This window comes from Triturus cristatus, chromosome 2_2 (genome assembly GCF_964204655.1).
Source record: "Triturus cristatus chromosome 2_2, aTriCri1.1, whole genome shotgun sequence".
NCBI lineage: Eukaryota > Metazoa > Chordata > Amphibia > Caudata > Salamandridae > Triturus > Triturus cristatus.
The window spans coordinates 226936283-226959072 of NC_140582.1; the positions used below are offsets into that span (position 1 = coordinate 226936283).

General features: G+C 44.1%; 1 protein-coding gene across 2 annotated transcripts in view; it reads left to right on the forward strand.

Moving 5' to 3' along the window:
- ECPAS (Ecm29 proteasome adaptor and scaffold) overlaps nt 1-22790 on the forward strand; it is an 819497-nt gene that overhangs the window by 90502 nt on the left and 706205 nt on the right. For both annotated transcript variants that reach the window (XM_085641278.1, XM_085641277.1), the window contains exons 7-9: nt 2599-2738; nt 3497-3578; nt 5441-5560. In XM_085641278.1, coding sequence (XP_085497404.1) covers nt 2599-2738; nt 3497-3578; nt 5441-5560 — 342 coding nt within the window. The remainder of the gene's footprint in view (nt 1-2598; nt 2739-3496; nt 3579-5440; nt 5561-22790) is intronic.

Genomic DNA, 22790 nt, shown 5'->3' on the forward strand with positions numbered 1-22790 from the left:
CTTCCCATCGGATCCCATTTACAGTGGGGCCAATTGCTACCAGACTCGCTTGTCGTCACTACTGCTTGCAAGTGAGCTAACTCTCGTAATGGGAATGCCCCACCACCTGATAAAGAGAGCAAGCGCATTGATGCGGCAGGGAAAAGAGTTGCGGCACAATCCTCGGCTTATTGCCAATTCAATGGCCATTTGGCTCGTTATGATCGTGCTCACTGGGATAAGATGAAGGATCTGCTCCAATATTTCCAAGAGGAGTACAAAAAGCAAGTGAATAAACTTGTCTCTTAAGGCAAGCAGATATCCAATTCATCCATACGCTGTGCCTTAGACTCTGCGGCTAGAGGTATTAACACCAGCATTTTGTTAAGACGCCATGCATGGCTCCGTATTTCTGGGTTTAAACCAGAAGTGCAGCAAATGTCCTTGATATGCCGTTGATGAAGTTCCCCATGGAGAAATCGGGCACCAAGATCCCAAAACTCTCAACCTTGCAATCTGGCTCCTGAGGTCATATAAGTTAGTTACTTAAATCTACCACCTGAATGCATGACCATTTTTAAGGAAGCCCATAAGCCTACCACTCGAGCATGTTAACTGGGTATATGGAAAAGATTTATAATTGTCATTCAAACCCAATTGAATCTCTCAATGCCACAGTTCAGGACATAGTCTATTACCTGCTTCATCTACAAGTCTCTGGACTAGCATTCACCTCCATAAGGTTACATATCGCTGCAATTGCTGCCTATCTACAAAATAGGCAACAAAAGTCTTTATTCAAAATACGGGTCATTAAAGCATTCGTGGAAGGGCTTAAAAGTGCAATTCCACCAAGGGCTCCACCTGCACTTTCATGGAACCTTGACATTGTTCTTTACACGTCTCATGGGACCTCCATTTGAGCACATGCATAACTGCCCTCTTCAATTTCTATCTTGGAAGGTGACATTTTCAATTGCCGTTACTTGACTTGTACGTGTTACTGAGCTCTAAGCATTAACCTTAGAGGAACCTTTCTTACAGCTCATCAGAGATTGGGTGGTCCTTCGTAATAATCCTAAATTTCTCCCTAAAGTTGTCTCTCACTTTCATCTTCATCAATCCAGTGAGTTACCGTTTTTTTTCCCCCTCAACCAGACTCAGTTGCGGAAAGAGCTCCAAACACATTAGATGTCAAAAGAGTCCTTATGTTCTACATTGATAGAATTAAAACTTTTAGGAAAACTAAACAACTATTTGTTGCTTTTTCCACCAGCTCATAAACGAAAGCCTATGTCCAAATCCGGTATTGCCAGATGGATAGTTAAGTTCATTGAACATGTTAACTTAATGCCAAAATAACTTTACCTGCACCTCCTAGAGCACACTCTACTTGTAAACAAGCATTGGCATAGCCAATAGGTCTCGCCTTTGGGACCTTATAAGTGTTTAGCCATGCAACTGTTGCATAACTAAATACTTATAAGGTCCCAAAAGCGAGACCTATTGGCTATACAAAGCGGCATTGCGACCGCGAAAGAAGTGAAAGTGATCACGATCATACATCAAAGCGGCCCTGCGGCCGCGAAAGTTGAAGTAATCGCGGTAAAGCGCGCGCGCACATGCACTGTAGCTCTAGGCTGGTCTGGTAGCACTTTTTTTGGAGCCCTCTCAATAAGTCTCGCCAGACCAGCGCATGCGCTGGGTCAGGCGAGACCTAAAAAGGAGCATGCATGGCTTTCCTGGGAAACATTCCAATAGCTGACATAAGCAAAGCAGCTTCATGGTCTACACCACACACTTTCACAAAACATTGTGTGAATGTCTTAATATGCCAACAAACTAATGTAGGACAGGCAATGCTACATACTCTTTCAAACCACTGCAATACCCAAAAGTTAGCCATCGCTTCTGAGGAGGACTGCTTTACAGTCTATGCAAAGCATGTGTATCTATAGCCACACGTGCCTCAAACCGAATGTTACCCTGTAAGCATCAGTTCGTGGCATGTTGTGCTATAGATTCAAATGCACCCACCCTCTTTCCCGGGCACTTTCAGCCGTTGCGGTCTACTTCTTATGCACTTGAACAGCTCTTTTCTTACACTTATTCTACACTCCATTATCACCCGCATGCTGGAAAACAATCTAACAATGGAGTCAATGCCCATGCGAATTATCACCAAGAGGAGTTGCTCTACCTCATGAATCCAAAGACGTCTTCGAAGAAAAACAACTTGCAAACATCCAAACCCAACACTAGAGGGCAGGAGTATGCAAAGCTTGTGAATCTACAGCATTGCATGCAGATGCTTACAGGGTAAGTAACCTATTCCTTGCTGTAAATATATAAAAATAACTTTATAGAGTTCTTTCTAATATTGAACTCCTTATGTTCCTGCCCTCTGCCTGTTAAATGTTCATCCCTCAATTAATACCAATCTTTGTAGTGCATATCTTATTTAAAATGCTTGTGCCTTCTTTTCAAATGTTCCCTGAAAAGCGCTTCACCATTAAAGCATGGAGAGAGGTTCTCCCTACATCATATGTTAAAAAAATTAAAAGATCGATGGTGGTGTCAACTGAGCTTTACTTTATTTATTTTGATCTTGTTTAACAGTGTAAATTGGGGATAGTGAAGTTTATTGAAGCTGAACAGGTGCCTGAAGTGGAAGCTGTCATCCACTTGGTAATTGCTTCGAGTGACACCAGGCACAGTGTGGCAACTGCGGCTGACCTGGAGTTGAGAAGCAAACAAAGGTCAGCTCTTTAGTTTCTACATCTGTATTGTTACTTTTTGATTCCTTTCCATCATGTTTAAATCTAAACAGGCATGCTTTTTCAAAGGTAGTCTTTTGGCTATTGTGGCAGAGTGGGGCCAATTAAATTCCTGCTTTTGTCTGGGTTTTTTTTAAACTTAAAAACGACACTGTTGTGGCCAGTGTTCTTCTAGATTCTGGTGCAGAGCAAAATTATTCTTGATTAGTTTGGATCCACTTTATTACAGAGTTGTTTTCACTTAACAAAACTGGTTCTAAAAGGGCATTTTTTAATATAATTTCAAATGTTTCGATTTTGAAACTCTTTGACCACACAAGAATTTTGATCTCTTCGAGTTGGGTTAAATTTAAGTAATAGTGAAGTTAATTATGTTGGAATAATTCAATGGGACCTAGAATACATCGGTTTGAATAATGCATCTCAATAATAGAAGTGATTAATGATATGAGTGTCATCGGTCTTGACCGTGGCTTGTTATCAATATTCTGTCTGCTTCAGTGTATCTGAATATAGAATGAGCAATGTGTCGCAATGGTGGTGGGAAGGCAAAGCAGGTAGGTTTATTTGAACAGAATTGTTTTTGAGTAATTTCCAATATTTCTTGATAATATTTAACCTCTGTTGGTTTCATTGACTAGTCAATGCTGTGTAAAATGTTCACAGTTTCATTGTTAAAATGTTTAGGAATCAAAAAAATGTCGAGTAATTTAATGATTTTTTTTTCACTTTATCCCCAGCCTTATTGACTGGAATAATCCTGCAATTGTTAATAAGATGTATAAAGTATATCTGGGAGACATCCCTCTGAAAACTAAAGAGGTAAGTCTTTGTGCGGTAACTATTCTAGACATGAGGCTGTTTTGCGTGTTCAGTATTTTTACTGCTCCAGGAGGACTTGATTGTTATTTGTTGATGACTGAGAATTGAAAACAAATATAGGATTGCATTCTGATGTGTTGTTGTTTCCTCCAAATCCCCCTCCTCGACTTGTCACCCTTTAAACTTCTTAAATAGCTAATTTTCCAGTTGTTCATTTGGCCTGAGATGCTAATTCTTACTTATGACTGGGACAGAAAAGATGTTGCCATGCATTAATCCAATGATGGCACCACTTCACTAAAGATATCGAAAAGGTAAAAATGGATATAATTGGGTGACATGCTTGCTTCTTTCCAGAATTATCCTCAATCTGGTTCACTCGGTTTGAGCAGAACAACAATTATTTAGAGATTATAGATGCCATTGTGGGGGTTGGTAAACTACTACTTTTGCGTTACGATGTGGATGTGTGCTTAGGACTGATATGCTTGTGAAATGGAGTGGAGTTGCTGAAAGGGAATGGGAACCACACTTACATCCTTCTCTTCCCTCCCTTACTATAGAATGCCGTCCCCCTCCATAACTCTGCTTCCCTAAAGAATGTTTACAGATCAGTTTAATTTACTAGAGCTGTATGCTGTAGTTGATTTATTTCACAAGTTTTCAATGGAGAGATAGACTGCGCATAAGCAATGTTAGTGTACTTTGTAGAGAACAAGAAGCTAACTATAATTTAAGAATAGCAGTAAGCACTATGATACAAACAAGTAGTTAACTGAGGTGAGACTACTGAAGAGTCAAATTAGAGTAGGGAAGATGGGGAAAAATATTTGTAGTAGTTAAAAAAAAAAAAAAAAAAATCAGGAAGTAACTTTGAGTTCTTAATTTTGACTGTGGAGTGTTCCATAGTATATCTGCAGCACAGGTGAAAAGGGCCTCAAAGCTTAAGTGGTTTTACATTTTTGGAGTTTCCAATTGTAATAAATCTTCTCTTTAGCATGTAGTAATTATTTTAACATTTTAAATGCTTTTGGACCTGCAGAATCTATTGTTATATATGGTGTATTTTGCTCATAGTGAATTAACTATCAGTTTTAAAGAAAATTACATTGCATGAAAGACTTCCGTGAAGATCTTGTAACAATACTTCTTACAATTTTAGGGGCTTCTCACAATTGGATGTTCTGGAATAAGTGCACACCTGCATGCCCTGAATACTAAAAAGGGAAGAATGTGGTGTTATAGGTGGGGCAACTGGGCAGTAGCTGTAATTTACATATGTCATGCATCTGCATCAATGAAGTGGATATATAGTTTGCCCATGCAAACCTTTACAAAATCTACTAGGGCATTATGCATCTGATATTTGCAGTTTCTGTAATGTCTTAAATCCACTGGACTTGTTTTTGTTGCACTGTATTGGAAACTTGTGCAGGGCTAAAAGGGAGTATTGCAGAGTATAATCAAAGGAAGCTAGAGAAGAAGGCAATGAACTGGAGAATAATAGTTTACTAGTCAAATGTATATAGATTGTTTAAAAAATATGATCCTGCCATCATGAAAAGAGCAATCTTTTATCCATATCCATTTCTTTATGTATGGGTGACAGATATGCTAGTATTTATGCATTAAAGAAATTGAAAGGCTAATCATTTACTATGTGGTCAAAGGAGTGCCACCTAATATGGCACAAACATAACGCAAAACCGTTTTCCTGCTGTGGTAGAGTGGCCAGTTACATGCTGCTGTATGTTAGCGGCCAGCCTAAGAGCTACTTTTCGTTGCAACGTTCACAGAAACTAGTTGTATTAAGTATTTTGTTGTGGTAAGACATTTCACATCAGCGTTCTTTTGTTTGGCAGGGTAGTCCAATGAAACCAGAATGGAAACGGGATCCAGTCGGCACCCGGGTTAAATTAAAGATTATCCCTCATCTCCTACGTTCCAGACATGCTGCTGAGACCTTTCCTGCCAATATCCAGGTATTCTCAAAGAAATGTAGGAAGCTTGATGTTATAAAATGATGTTCGCGGCAAATGAGCTGTAGATCGTATACTTGACCATAGATCGCCATCTGGCGTTGGGCTCGGATGTTTGCACTTTGTTTTTGTCTTGGAAGAAGTCTTTGTAGTCACGAGGTAGGTGACTCCTCCTTAGGACGATAGTGCGCATGGGCATCGACTCCATCTCCAGATTGTTTTTTACCGCCATCGGGTTCAGATGTGATTTGCTGCGCTCCGGGTCGGTCCTGGTTTCGAACCCCCCTTCGACACGCAATTTCTCTACACTCGACGGTATTGTCTAGATCGTGTTTCCCTTTCGACGCGCATCTTTGATAACAAACTCCTCCACCTTCGACGCTGGCCGTTGGGCCTATTCGCGCCGACCACGCCTGCAGTTAATGGAAAAGACTCCTTTCAAAAAATGCCCGGATTTGGTGCTAAGTTCCCACACTTGCACGAGGTTTGTAACCTCTGCCTCTCCCAGGAGCACGAAGACAAGAACTGCGAGGCCTGTTCATCTTTCAGGTCGAAGAAAACCATCTGTGATCGTTGGGCTAGACTTCACGAAATATCTCACGGAAGCAGCTCGATTCCGGACATCTTTGAAGCAGATCCCAATGTCCAGCCGGAGCAACAAGGTGATGAAGACGACATCTCCTTCTCCGACAACTCGGACGTCGAAGAGGAGACACTCACCCCAGCTCAGCGGTCCAGGAGTACAGAAACCTCTCTCCCAAAAATCAAACCTAAGGCTCCGGTAACACCCTCGCGTCGACACCGGCAACATTTCTCAGATGCACCACCCTCGGGCACGGCTATGAAACCTAAAGATAAGCCTTCCGGCTCTGGCTCGAGCCAACCCCATTCCGGTGCCAAAAAGTCACCTTTGGCACCGAAGTACAAGACCAAAGATGTGCCAATCCCTTCTTCGTCGACACTGAAGACCGCCTTGACACCGAAGCCCTTGGCGCCGAAACATACCAAGGACAAACATTCGGAACCGAAAAAAATCTTCGGAACCAAACGGCTTCGGAGCCAAAAAAATCGTCGGAGTCACAAACTCCTATAACAAAACCTAAGGAGTCCAAAACTACTCAAACTTGTTCCAAAGAACATTCTGATCCAAAATCTTTGGCACCGAAAAAAGACATTTTACTAACACCTGATTTTTAGGATCCAATACAAAAAACTCTTTATTGACCCAGAGACTGGCAAAATCGTTGCCAAGCCTCCAAAAAAGAGTAAATTGGACACTTCAGAGGAATCTGAGATACCCTTGAAACGAAAGGAGATGAGTACTAATATCTCCCCACCGCCTTCTCCTCCAGTTGATCCAAATCTTCTAATTTATCCACCACACTCTGCTCAACATACTTTTTCACCTCAATCATCAGACACTGAGGATGATCATACCGGTAGGGGTGAGAATATAGATCCACATGGGGATGATGATGCGCATACCATCCCACACGACGTAGACCCTTGGGATAACTACAACACAGATCCTGACCCACATATTGACCCGGATCCCTATCCATCCAGGCCATCACCACCAGATGACAATATTGGGTTTGCCCAACTAATCAATAGGACTGCCCAATACCACGGTGTACAGTTACATTCTGATCCCTTAGAGTAAGACTTTTTACTTGAAACCTTTGCACCCTCGCAAAAGTCCACGCACACCCTGCCAATGCTAAAAGGCATGCTCAAACATGCCCTAGAAGTTTTTAAGAACCATGTCAAAGCCAGGACTCAACACCAGAATAAAGCAGCTCCCAATGACCCAATTTACATTAAATGTCCGGTCCCTTTGGATTCTCTTGTGGTGTCCAATGCACTCGAGGGCAAACTCGCAGCGTACAGGTGACCCCCCCCGCCCCCCCCCTCTGATAAGGAGTCTAAACTAATAGACGCATCTGGTAACCGTATTGCGTCGCAGGCTGCAAATCATTGGCAGATTGCCAATGCCCAAGCTTTATTGGCCCGGTACGACAGGGCTCACTATGATGAGCTTGAAAAGCTCGTGCAACACCTTCCTGACTAGTCCAAACAAAAGGCCAACGACCTTATACAAGAGGGGAAATTGATCACAAACACCTCAATTAAATGTGCGCTCGACGCGGCTGATACCGCATCTCGCACCATCAACACTAGTGTTTTGCTGCGCAGGCACGCTTGGCTCCGAGTCTCCGGATTCAAACAAGAGGTGCAATCTGCTATTTTAAATCAGCCCTTTGATCAAGAACATCTTTTCGTGCCCTCAGTTGACACATCTTTAGAAAAATTGAAAAAAGATATGGACACTGATAAGTCCATGGGGGCCTTACAATTCCCTTCCCCTAGAGGTTCTTTTCGCTGCTCCTTCTACAGAGCTAGCTCCAAAACCACTGGCACAGAACATCCCTCTTGTTCCTATAAGAGCCCCACTCAAGCGTCTTCCAAAGGATACTTTCGCGGATGCTACGGAGGCAACAATGGTAAGGGGAGAAGTTGCGGCAACAATAACCGCAACTCCCCTACCACCAAACAGTGACTTCCCTGCTCTTCTCTCCCCCCCCCCCCCCCGATCATCCCACTCCTGTCGGGGGACGTCTCTCACAGTTCCTACCTGTCTGAAATTCAATCACAATAGACAAGTGGGTAAGAAAAATTATCCAGTATAGTTACTGCCTGGAACTCGCCTCTACTCCCCCAAATATTCCTCCCAGACCTCGGAACATCTGACACTTCTCAAACAAGAGGTTCTCTCTTTATTACAAAAGCATGCAATAGAACCAGACCCCTAGCCTCATCAAGGCACAGGGGTTTATTACTCCCATTTCCTAATTCCAAAAAAGGACAGCTCTCTCAGGCCCATATTGGACCTCCGACGCATAAACCTCTACATTCAGTTGGATCACTTCCACATGATCACTCTCCAACAGGTGCTCCCACTCCTTCAACAGGGCGACTTTCTCTCCACTCTGGATTTAAAGGACTCCTACTTTCATATTCCCATTCACCCCGCTCACAGGAAATATCTCAGGTTCATGGTAGATGGTCAATACTACCAATTCAAGGTCCTACTATTCAGGATGACTACCACACCCGTAGTCTTCACCAAGTGTCTTGCAGTAGTTGCGGCTCACTTCATTCATGTCTTCCCTTATCTGGATGATTGGCTCATAAAAGCCAAATCGCACAGCAGCTGTGTGCAACATGCACACAACTATTCAACGGCTTCACGACTTGGGATTCACAGTAAACCTAACCAAATCCCACCTCCAACTGTCCAACATACAACAATATCAAGGGGCCGCAATAGAAACTTCAAAAGCTTTAGCATACCCCAACCCAGTCAGCATAAGCACCATACAAGCTCTAAATTTCAGCCTCAACACTCACTACCAGCTTGAGTGTTCATGTAACTGATCGTAATGATGGCCTCTTGCATTCTGATCGTCCCTTATGCAAGACTCCAAATGCATCCCTTACAGGAGTGTTTGGCATGTCAGTGGAACCAGACTCCATGTCAGCTAACCGATCTGGTGTTGGTAGACGACCGCACCCATCGCTCTCTCCAGTGGTGGAACACGCAAAACCTTTCCAAAGGGCGGCCGTTCCTCGACCCGGTTCTACAGATAGTGTTAACAGCTGAGGCATCGCTCACCGGCTGGGGAGCTCATCTTCAAACACATACCATTCAGGGCATATGGACCCCTCAACATAAACAGTTCCACATAAATTACCTGGAATTGTTGGCAATCTTCCTAGCGTTAAGATCTTTTCCACCTCGTAAGCAAAGCTGTCCTAGTCCATACAGACAACCTGACAGCAATGTATTGCATACAGAAACAGGTGGGACACTCTCCAGCTTTCACACCTAGCTCAAAGCATATGGAGATTGTCCATTCCTCAAAACATATATCTACTTGCCGAACACCTCCCAGGAGTACACAATCAAATTGCAGATCTACTCAGTTGCCAAACACAGCAGATCCATGAATGGGAACTTCATCCTCAAGTTCTGCTTCCATTCTTTCAAATGTGGCTCCACCCATAAATAGACCTGTTCGCCACACCAAAACGCGAAATGCCCAAGCCTCACATCGAGGTATCCACACCCATTGTCCAAAGGCAATGCGCTATGGATGAACTGGTCAGGCAAATTTGCTTACGCTTTTCCGCCTCTCCTGCTCATTCCGCTAGTGGTTCGGAAGCTCGAACAGCATTCCCTCATAATGATCCTAATTGCTCCAACATGGGCCCAACAGCCATGATTCACAACCCTCAGTAGTTCCTCATCAAAAGCTACGCCTCTCACCCAAGCTTCTCGCTCAGAACCAAGGAGAGATGAGGCATCCAGATCCCAGTCAACTCAACCTTGTGATGTGGCACCTGAAATTTTAGAGTTTGGCTACCTTAATCTCCCGCCAGACTGCATGAACATCATTAAAGAGGCTAGACGTCCTACCACCAGAGCTTGCTATGCCGCAAAGTGGAAAAGATTTGTAACTTACTGTACAAATAACAAAATCAACCCACTAGATGCTTCTATTCAAAATATCATCTGTTACCTTTTGCATACAACAATGTAACCTAGGGTATACATCCATTAGACTATATCTCGCTGCAATAGCAGCCGATCTCCAAAACAGACAACACTTGTCTTTGTTTAGGGTACCAGCAATCAAAGCATTTATGGAAGGACTTAAAAGAATAATTCCACCTAGAGTTCCACCCTCTCCAGCATGGAACCTGAATGTGGTACTTACCAGACTCATGGGTCACCCATTTGAACCTATGCGTAAATGCGAATTACAATTTCTCACATGGAATGTAGCTTTCCTAGTTGCGATCACCTCTCTCAGAAGAGTCCGTGAACTCTAGGCATTAACCATGCAAGAACCATTTCTCCAAATCCATTATAACAGTGGTTCTTAGGACTAACCCAAAATTTCTACCTAAAGTCGTCTCTGCTTTCCACCTAAACCACTCTATAGAACTCCCAGTGCTTTTCCCTCTACCAGACTCAGTAGCAGAACGAGGTCTTCACACGCTAGACGTAAAAAGAGTGATACTTTACTACATTGAAATAACAAAATCCTTTAGAAAGAATAAACAACTTTTTGTGGCTTTCTCCCCACCTCATAAAGGCAATCCTATCTCAAAAGCAGGGATTGCACGGTGGATTGTTAAATGCATCCAAATATGCTATGCTAAAGCCAAACGCACCTTAACCATTCCCACTAGGGCTCACTCCACACGTAAACTAGGGCATCTATGGCATTCTTAAGGAACATTCCCCTACATGACATATGCAAAGCAGCAACTTGGTCTACACCACACCCGTTCACAAAACACTATTGTGTAGACGTGCAAGCAAAGCAACAAGCTAGTGTGGGCCAGGCTTTATTAAGAACACTTTTTCAAACCACTGCAACAGATACAGGTAGCCACCGCTAATGAGGTAACTGCTGTATAGTCTATGCACAAGTATGCAATCTACAGTTCATATGCCTTGAACGGAAAATGCTACTTACCAGTATGCATCTGTTCTTGGCATGTAGATTTGTATATGCCCACCCGCCTCCCCGGATACCTCTATCTGTTCCAGTACTATCTTACTTAGATACATTACACATGGACATCCTTTTCTATTTCTTACTAACTCCATCATAACCCTCCATGGCAAAACAATCTGGAGATGGAGTCTGTGCCCATGCGCACTATCGTCCTAAGGAGGAGTCCTCTACCTCGTGACTACAAAGACTTCTTCTAAGACAAAAAAAAAAAATCCGAGCCCAACACCAGATGGCGATCTATGCACAAGTATACGAATCTATACCTCTACATGCCAAGAACAGATGCATACTGGTAAGTAGTATTTTCCTTCAGATGGATACTGCTTCTTGCAGATTCCTGACCTGTTCAATATCCCCAGGTGTAGACTAGATCCAGAAACCTATTGTACCTTCTTCTCACCTTGGTGTCGGAAGCGATACCGGCTTGAAATCATAATAGCCATATGGCACGCACTCTTTTGCACTGACATCATTTCCCCTCTTTTTGTAAGTTTTTCGATGAAGACTTTGCTTTTCTTTTTCTTTTTTTTCTTCAAGTTTTTTCTGTGTTTTTCCCAAATATGTTGCTGGACAGTGCATAGGGATGTCGCTGCCGATGAAGTTTGGCTTTAAACCTGGGCTCACTTGCAATGAACAGATGTCCATTTCAGATTCCGACAACGTTTGCCGGTGGTGCCTGGTGTTGAATGTTGCGCAATAACTGCTATGGCACACACCCCATAGCCATCAAAGAGCACACAACCAAACCTTTTATGGCCTTTGCCCACAATGAACATTGGGCTTGTTGCTGCTTACGTTCAAAGCTAAGGTTGCAATTCTTTCCTTCTTCAAAATCCTAGTGAGAAGAAAAGGAAATACAATAATGACTCCCCTCCACACAAGGCGAAATCAAGAGGTTGATCGCCTCCACGCACTGCATGCCCCTCCCCAGCACTCAGAGTCCTCCTTAGACCTGATCTAATGGATGTCCTTCCGAGGAGCTTCCCTTGTGGAACCGCCTACTGCTACGCCTGCCACAGGCCTGTTCCGCACCATGCCCCGTCCTAGGCCCTTTGCCGCCTCTACTGTTCACTGAACTGATGCCAGCAGTCTCTGGTATCATGAGCCAATCTGGATAATTTCTTCAGTGACTTGATGGTGCCAATACCGTTGACACTGCTGGCTAAGGAGGAGGACACCGTTCTCCACATGTCTGCTGGTGAAGGAGGCGATGAGGCTAGTTTCCAGGTGCTATATCACCGTGCCTAATCAAACGCAGCGCAGTACACCAATATTGTCGACACTGCTGGCCAAGGAGGAGGACTCCATTATTCTCTGTCCCGCAGATGCAGGAGGCACGGTTTCAGGCGCTTTATCACTGCGCCTGGTCACCTGCAGTGTGGGAGGTGCCTGGGCACGATCGGGCTCGTCTGTGCCAGTCAGAACCTGGAGGTGATGGGCTGGGCCGGCCAAGTCCCTAGGCTTTTTCTTTTAGTGCTGGGTTGTACTTGTTTCCCATCACTTTTGGCATCAGGGTGAAGAGAAAACATCACCCTGAAGTGGCTAGGGCTTTGGGTAAGAATTTCCATCTCAGTTACTATCTTTTTAACCAGTGCAATGGGGATCATTGATAAAGAAATTAATAAGATCGAAGAGAGACTTGTAATTTGTCATTGGACCTCGTCAGAGTTTCAAAGTAATTAACATTTGAGTATTTCACCTAGGAGTAATATTGGGACTGTTGCCGACATTGTGAACAAGGCATGTGTGCAAAATTATTCTTAATCCATTACTCCCATTTCTCCAAAAAGACACCAGGCTCTACTCCTAGAGCACCGGTAAATGGTATAGAGGGTGGGGCTGTATCTGCTGAAGATTTGTTTAAACAGCCCAATAAAAAGGTTAGAACGACTAAGTCCCCTCCTGTTAATCCAGAGGTGGTTTAGTGCTCTGCTTGCCTCTATGCTTGCTTTAGTGTCTAGTTAAGCACTCTTTAAACTCATTAACCTTGAGGCTAGCACTAGTGGAAAAATCGACTGCCAGTTGCTTAGAACTATTAAAATCTAATTCTATTGCTAGCCCTAACTGTCAGACTGCATCCAGTGCTTCGCCGCCTCTTATCACAAATGCCACTTCATACCAACACTTTACTGAAAAGCAGGTTTCACAACGGGTCCCCTGCAGTGTTATGATTCCATCACTTACTACGCCTAACGAGAACTTGGTTTTATCATCAGACAACCAATCTTCTAGAGGCACGGTATCCCCTGTGGCCACTGAAGTGGCTAAATGTTTTGATCTTCCTTTGGAAGCCATCCCTTTTGTTGTGGTTCTGATGAATATCTCTAAATTAGATCAACCAGTCCTTGAGACCTGGGAACATTTGAGGAATAAACCAATCCATTGGGTGGGGAAGAAAACTGGACTGACTTGAGGACCCTTTTAATGATATCAAAAGGGTCCGTAAGGGTAACGTGGGTTGGCGGGGAGGTTACAGTATTTTTGGTGGCTGCGTAGATATGTCTTTTAAGGCACCTACACTGGTAGATACCATCTTAGATAGAACCTGGGCACCAGATATTTCTCCCCATCAGATCACTGCTTTACCTCTGTTATTTCTGCAGCCAGGAGGCATATAACTGATGTTAATAAAATAAGCTTCACCTCACTTCCCCCTCATCTTAGGGTGGGGTTGGCAGAGGTGGGTACACCTCCTACCTTTTTTTTATCTTCCTGCCTATTTTCCCACCCAAAGTGGGTGGTGTATTATAGAAGCACTGGGGCTCACTGACACATGGAGATACCGACACCCCGACGCACGTCAATTCACTTTTCATTCAGGAGTCCACAATAGTCTCTCTAGGATAGATTATTTTTTCTCCTCCTCTGAATGTTTAAGAAATGTGGCAGCAGTAGAAATTAGGCCAAGGGGCATTTCGGACCACTCCCCAGTGTTATTAACATACGCAAGAAGTCGCAAGGTATGGCAGCGTATCTTCCCCCATATACCCTGGGTATTTGCAAGTCCCTAAAATCAAGAAGGCTATCACTACTACAACCCAAACTTACTTTCAAGAAAATGTGTCATCAGTTGGCTCTCCTACTGTTCTCTGGGAGGCGTACTAGGCTGTGATCAGAGGTCAAGCCATTGCAACTATCACTGGTCACAAACATGACAAACCACAAGAACTAAATGACATAGAACTTGGTCTGCATGAGGCAGAAGCGCAGTGTGCCCATGACCCCTCCCAAGCCGCGACCCAGCGCCTGACCCTTAAACAGCATGAACACAGGGAGTACCTCAAAGACGCGGTTAGAACACGTATGACAGCAACACAACACAAGATTTAGGAAACTGGCGATAAGGCCGGTAAACTCCTGGCATGGCTTGATAAGCGAAAGGAGGGTAAGAAATGTATAACTCAGCTCCGTACGGTTGATGGGCCGGTAGTAACGAACCCAGGAATAATAGTGCAATTGTTAGCGCGACATTTCCAACCGGTTTATACATCATCCTCTAATATGTCCATGGAAGAGGCAAAATCATATATTGGGGATATTGCCATGCCCAAACTTACACCTGAGGTGGCCCTCCAACTCGAAGCTGATCTTACGGTTGCAGAATTGCAATTGGCGATTGGATCGCTGCAATCCAGGAAGGCAATGGGGCCTAATGGTATACCGGTAGAATTATACAAAAGAACGGCAGGAACAATTACACCTTACCTGCTTAATATGTATCGCTTCCACTAGATCAGAGACTGACCACTATAGTGGCGATCCCAAAACCTGGAAAGCCCCCCGAGGAGTGTACCTCTTATCGTCCCATATCCTTAATTAATGCAGAGGCAACAATTCTGGGGAAACTCCTTGCGTTGTGACTCGCGCTGCACTTAGGGACACTGATACATCCAGACCAGTCGGGCTTCATGCCGGGCAGAAATACAGCATTAAACTTAAGACGCCTACATGGAGTGATGGCCCGCATACCACAGATACAAGAACCAGCAGTTATCCTCTCCCTGGACGCTCGTATGGCGTTTGATATGGTGGAATGGCCCTTCCTCTTTGCTGTGCTTACCCACTTGGGCTTTGGTCCCAAATTTTGTGCGTGGGTACGTTTGTTGTACACTAACCCGGTGGCGCATGTGAAGGCTAATGGTCACATTTCACGGGATTTCCCACTCTCCCGTGGCACACGCTATAGCTGCCTACTGTCGCCACTCCTGTTTGCTCTAGTTCTTGAGCCGTTGACGGCATGGATTAGGTGGGAACCGATGATTAGGGGACCTAGATAGACGGCGGAATGGGAGGATCGCATCACACTGTACGCAGACGACGTACTACTGTATATGGCCTCCCCCAGTCGTTCAATTGAGGCGCTTCTCAACATCTGTACTTTTTGGTCGAGCGTCTAGATACACCATAAAGTGGTCTAAATCTGTCCTATTTATTTTAAGTGGCCCGCCCCCTCAACTCCCCAGGGATTGCCCTCTACAAGTCGCAGAGGGCACATTTAAATATTTAGGAATTTATATAACTGCCAGTTCGGATGCCGGAAGCTGAATCTCATGCCTCATTTGGAGCGCCTCAAACGGGATGTGGCACGTTGCCGTTGACGCTCCTGGGAAACGCGGCGCTTTTTTAAAATGATGGCACTCCCTCGCCCCCCCTCCTCTCTGCTTGGTCCCACAAAACACACTATCGCTCTATGGCATAAGGCACAGGCTAAATTAGGCTGGTGGGGTGTCATAACCCAACTCACTCCATTATGGGACACCAAACGGTTAGGGCGACTTAGGAACAGTAAGGGATTTGCTCAATGGGATGCAATTGACATCTCCACAGTGGGCGACTTGTGGAGCAAAGGGGAAATAATCCCATTCGAACGTCTTCAGGAACAATACGAGCTGGCGCCATCAGAAAGATTTCGCTACCTACAGATTAAGCACGCGTTACAAGCCGCCTTACCAGCGGGTGCCGGGGCCCCAAAAGCTACCCCTTTAGAAGATAGATTACTTACAGATCATATGCAAAGACGAGCCACTTCTTTCACCTACCGAACACGAGTCAATAACTTACCAGACCCCACTGAGGCACTTGGGGAAAGTGGTCCAGAGATGTCGGAGAACTAGATGACACTGACTGGCAAGATGCAACGGCATCTCCGCGGGAGGTGGGCATATCCTCGAGGCTTTGGCTAGTGCAGCTTAAAATATTGCATCGTACTTATTACACCAGAGTCATCCTCTGCAGAATAGGGTAAGCTTCTCATCCGTACTGCTTGAGGGGTTGTGGGAATGAAGGGACATTTTTTCATACACTATGGCAATGTCCAAGAATTGTGGAATACTGGGTCAGGGTTTTGAGAACGATATCACAGGTGGAGGAGGTATCACTTCTACCAGAGCCCAAGAGTTGCCTGCTGAACTTTTGGGAACCAAATGATCTTGCGCTTCTGGCTCAGGAATGGGTTACACTGGGAATAATGGATGGAAAGCGGAACATCGCACAAAGATGGGGTTCAGAGGAAATACCGACGATTACAGCTTGGTGTAATGATATGGACGTCGCTATGATAACTGAAAAAACAGTGTACAGTAACAGAGGGGCAAGTGGAATAAAGTGTGGGGGGCATGGAATAAATTTCGGGGATAAATCTGTGAGCCTCCCAAGACGCAATCGGGGGAAACGTCAGAGGAAGAGGCAGTTGGGGACATATGAGAATAATGTGAGAATTGTTACTGAAGACTGGGATTTATTTGATGATCAGACGGAATGATGAAGTTCTATGATTATTGGAATGAAATTGTACTTTACATTGATGGAATGAAACGTGCATCATTTCTTTTATCGTTGAAAATAAATAAAAGGTGTTCAAAGTGGGGGGTGTAAACCAGGGGCTGCCATCTGCTGCTAGCAGCAGAGTCTTGGGGTCACATTACAAAGGCGGCAGGCCTTTGAAGCTGCCCTCTTCGAGTGCTGGCCCATCTTGGGGAAGGAGGCATGACACCTCTGCCCAGGAGGTGCATTGTTTCTGGTCCCAGAGGGCTACCCAGGGGTCCAGAAACCTGTCTGTTGGTTACTGGCTGCCTTCAGCCGGTCAGAGACCACACCAGGATTAGTAGGGTTTCGGGGTTCACCTCTGCAGTGCCCTCTGGGTACATGGAACAATACATCCTACACTGGCATCGGTGTGAATTTGAGAGGAGTAGTTTGGTACCAAATACTCCTATATTCAGTAAAGCCATCCTGATACTGTGGAACTAGAGTTGTCAAGTTTCCAGCCCATGTACTCTCTATGGCTTCACTGGCACTTACTATATTGGGAAATGGTGCCCAATATTGTTGGGGCGCATCTGCTCATGCAGGTATGCCCTCACCTGGACTATAGTGCACCCTGCCTTAGGGCAGTGAGGCCTGCTAGAGGGGTGACATACTTACACTGTCAGGCAGTGTTAGCTGGTATGGCACCCAGGCAGGGTGCCAGGTCGACCTTGTCGTTTTCTCACTCACAGGGGCATACAGGCTGCAGTGGCATGGTTCCAGGGCAGTGAGGTCCCAAGGGACCCTCTTCAGCTTCCAGGCCCTATGTACCCACAGTACCATTCACTAATGACTTACAGGAGGCATAAGTACCAATTGGTGGTGTGTTTTAGGGAAGGAGCACTGGCACAGAGCACCTGGTTGACAGGGACCCTGTGCACTACATATCTGATAGCTGCCACAGCATTTCTGTGCGACGGTGGGCGGCACCATGCGACTCCGCCCTGATGTCTGCCGATGAGACATCAGCGAGGTCACAAGTCCCACCCCTGCGCGATGAAGTCAGTTTCCTTTTTCGCGTGCAACGCGGATCAGGAGGGCCTTCCCTTGACCTATGTCATATAATATGTCATAATATATATATGTCTTGTCTTAAACTACTGGATAGTCACTTAATTATAGCGTACCTTTTTATGTGGTACTGTGTTCATGTACGATAGTCGTAGGAGCCACCGGTATCACTTATCGCTGTAAATTAATATCCTTCAAAATAAGAATGAGACCTTGATTTATCCATTTGTGCTTCGTCTTAGTTAGAATGGGGTTTACTAAGGCATCTCAATGCTTACCATCAAAAATAATAATAATCTTCATCCATACGATGGGTGAGCCGTGATTGAGCTTCCTACTATGATTAAAGCCCGTTTTATATCTTTTTGGGGTTATACTGTTTAATAAAAAGGGTTTTCTGATTATTATTAATGAACATCAACCATATCATGATTCATGTACATTTTACTTAAATTTATCAAAATATCAGGTTCCACCATTACCTGATTGTGTTGCTCTCTTTACATTGCAACGGAGTGGTTAAAATCTGAAAAAATATCAAAATGGGGATAACGCCCTGTTAGGATAGTGTATTTGAAATTGATTCATATGTGCATTATGTCATATGTTACCCTTAATAATTCATTCGGTAACAAAGAATTACATAAAGTTTTATAGAATGTTTTCTTTCGTCATGATCAAAAAAGAAAACCGGTTAATTTCAGTTACGATGACTTTATTAAACTGCACTAAACCTAATATTCTATGTTACTTATTTTTAGTCAATGTGGTTTTTGTCGGCAATTTACAGTATCTAAATTTTTTTTTAAAAACGCTAGATGGCCGGTAAACACCAAATTATCTATGGGCCGATAACGGTTATATATTCGGCACACAACTCAGCGTCTCTTTACGTGTCTTGATAGTTAGTTACTTAGGGATAATTTAGGTCACTGATGAGGGGTAAAATCAATTCCGATCTCTAAACGGCGCAGAGTGAGAAGCTTGTCTGTTTGTTCGTCCCGCTAATAAAACGTCCCCAGCTTAAAAGTGAAGCGGTGTTCATAGTTTGAAAAAGTTAGGCGGTATTTTCATTTCAATTTAGCCTTCTAAAGTCTATCTATGCTCGTTAAGAGCTGATATTTTCTGGTCATAATAACAACCTAATTCGATGGACGCTCTAAGATGGTCAATACTTCAAACCGAAAATTATGTTATTAGAGAGCTAAATAAACCGCATGGGTATAGCTGAACGCCCCCTGCTTACCTGATACAGCGATTCCGGCTTCCCTGCTCGTTACAAAATTATTTCCGGGTTAGGATAGAGGGCTGAAATGGAAGCGGTCTTAAATATTGTGTTCGCGATCACGTGCCACACATGCTGATTTAAATACTGTTACAATTGTTTATCTCTTCAATTTATAGAGGAGAGTATGTTGTTCTATTATGAAATCTACAGTCGGCACTATAACTACCATTTGAGTTTATCCAGTAATTATAGTGGCCATCTTTAAATATTCACTACTCCGATGTGGGTGAATGGGCCTTCTATCGGCACTTCATCAAGACATTGCAGATTTATCTAATTCGAAAGAATATCTGCTAGATTATGACTCCTTGTCAGGAATTTCTGTAGTTTTACCGCTAGACAAACTTAATAATATAAACGATGTACACTTGTGCTATCGGCCATCTTTAAATGCCCTATACTCCAATATGTGAGAGTTAGCTACCTGTACTTGATACATAAGTCAGGAGTTATTATAAAAGTTAGATTGCAATAAATTAATTAAAAAATATTCTTGTTATGCAGTTATTTTGGTATTGTACAATTGTCACTGTGCGGAAAGGCACCCTTACAGATATAAATATGACATATTTATATTGGCGGCCCTCTTTAAATACCAACTGGACTGTTTTATGAGAATTCACCTCATGTGTCCAAGACAATATTACAGATCTATTATCAAGGTTGATAGCAGTATATTAAGGATAATGATTTTCGTTTACCTATGTTTTTTATTTAAAAAGAAAGGGTTACCGACCACGTTTGGCCGCTGCTGGCCATCGCTATTTAAGGAACAAATGTATATTGGCTGTCATCTTGATATATCTATTGTAACCAATCTGTATTTGTTAAATGGCATTATATTACCAACGTGTTTAGGCACAAACCAAAAGCTTTTTCATAAGTCATCATTCATAGTTATTCAAGACTGATCTTATCATTATTCTATTTTACGTTCAATTCGGCTAGTCCATCTCTGAATATATAGACGAGATCTAACTTGTGGTTGCCTTATTAGATTCTCTATTTCGTACCCCTGCGTATATTACTGTTTAAAACTACAGGAGAGATAGTATATAAACATATAAGAACTTTCAGTTGTATCAGGAGAAGAGTCACTACAAGATATCTAAATCTGAAAAAGTTTCTCAGTAAGACTTGCATAAAAAGTGAGGATACATGTGGAATAGTTCAACAAAAATGTAACTTTTTTTAAATGAGTTTCTCCCAATCCTCTCTACTGTTGAGGCCTTGTCTAAAGGTTCTAAACTTAAATATGTAAAATTGTTCTCGTTTTTTCCTTTTGATAGTTAAATCACCACTACGTGCACCTCCATAGTAAGCCATAATCGAGAGTGGTCTGAGATGCCCCTAGGAAGGAAGGAGATTTCACCAAACATGGGGAGCTGGATGGCTTTACAAAAGAGGAAGTCAATGCGGGACATACTCCTGTGATCCCCGGAGTAGAGGATATATTGTTTGGTCGTAGGGTTACAGACTCTCCATATATTTATCAGGCCAAGGAAGTCTGCCAACAGTTTCCTGGGTGATTCCACTCGCTTCGGTGGTTTTCGGTCTAAGTCACCATTAAGGGCTACGTTGTAATCACCCCCCAACAATACGTCACCCTCAGGTAGGCTCAACATATGTGGATCTAGGTCAGTCATCGTGGGGAGTGAAGTGGGGGGGGGGGGGGGGGGGGAAACGTATAGGGAAGTCACATTAAGGGGCCGACCCTCCCACTGCCCGGAGGCAGTGACGAACCTACCCAGTGGATCCCGAGTAACCTTTTGTATCTGGAAGGGAAGAGAGTTGCGTGCCAGAATACCAACCCCTCTGGACCCTTTAGCATAACCTGCAAAAACCACCAATTTATACTCCCACCTATGAAGCGCGCAATAAGAGGTTCCCTGGATATTTGTTTCTTGGAGTAATACGAGGTCAGGGGCATGTCGCTTCAGATATTGCAATACTATTCCCCGCTTAATTCGATCACCCAAGCCATTCACATTCAACAAGAGTAATTTAAGGCGGTCCAACAACGGAGCTGTCCTTCGATCAACGCTTATTCAACATGTGGGACACTGGGCCCTCCCCCATGGAGGACAACTAACAAACGATGACAGGGCTCTATCCGGCCTCCCCCTTTAAGTGATAGCGATTGAGACCATACACATATGGTGTATAGACAACTAATAATCCTAATACTGACGGCACAAGGTGTGATGAAGGAGGCACCATGTACTAAACTGCACTGAACATACATACATGCTTACACTGCAATAAACCCAGATGAAACATCCTGGAGCCCACCCCCACCCTGCCTCCCTGCAACTTAGACGTAGAGCCCACCCCTCAATTTTGCAGAGTGCCTGGATACCCAAAACAAATATACTGTGTAGAAGGGAACGCTACACAGCCGAACTACCCAAGTGTGTGGCCTCGATTCCCCCATAATAACCACTATGTGAACCTAAAATATAGCATGTTAAGAGTCATGAACCCACCCCAACCTGGAGTCCAAATAACCATAGCCAGCAGCTCCACCCCAAACAGTGAGTAGTAGCGGTGTGCCTAGCACATGTACATGCCTGGCTGTCAAATGCGAGTAATATATACGTAGAAAAGATGCAAACATCAAACATTATTTCGCAAATCCTAGTCACCCCTGCCCTCTTGGGGCCGGTCGATACACATAGTCATTGTCGCACAGAAGGGGACCCCTTTTTTCAGAAGTGGCCAGTCGGGCCACAGCTATAGTAGCGCCACAGACTATCAAATCTCACTGCTTCGATAGGCCCTCTCAGGATGGTTGCCTTGCCTATGTATTCAGTTGATAGAGGAATGTCACTTTCTACCGGAGGATCGCCAACCTTCAAGCCAGTCCCAGGATTCCTCGAGTCTGGAAGAACCACGATTTCCCATCTGCCTGCACCCGCAGCTTGACCGGAAAGAGCATCGCATATTTCAGGTTGTGCTGTCGGAGAGCCCGTTTTACTTCCAGAAAGAATCTGCGTTTCTGTTGAACCTTATAGGTGAAGTCTGGAAAGAATGTAACTGTAGAGTTCTCAAACTTGAGCGGCGGGTTGGTCCTTGCCGTTTGGAGGATGACATCCTGTCGTGGAAATTAGATACCGTTGCCAGTATGGTACGCAAATGGGTGGCAGGCTTCGGGGGGCCTCCAGGCACTCTATGCGCACGCTCCACCGAGAAGTATCGCGAGAGGGACCGCGGTTGCAGGTGGGTCTGAATCAAGTCCTCAACAAACAGATCTGTGGCTTGTCCCTCTGCTTTCTTTGGGACCCCTAAAATTCGCACCTTATTTCTGCATGCGCACCGCTCATAATACTCTAGTTTCGTGTCAAGGTCAGATGTTTGAGCCTGTAGCTTCTTAACCATTGTTTCAAGTGTCGTTGTAGAGGCTTGCAGCGTGGTGACTGAGTCTTCGGTTGCCTTGACACTTTGTCCCATATTGCAGAGGTCAGCGCGTATGAGGGTGACTTCCGTCGTTAATGTATTGATCTTTTGTTCCAGTGCCGATCGAACCCCTTGAGTAGTC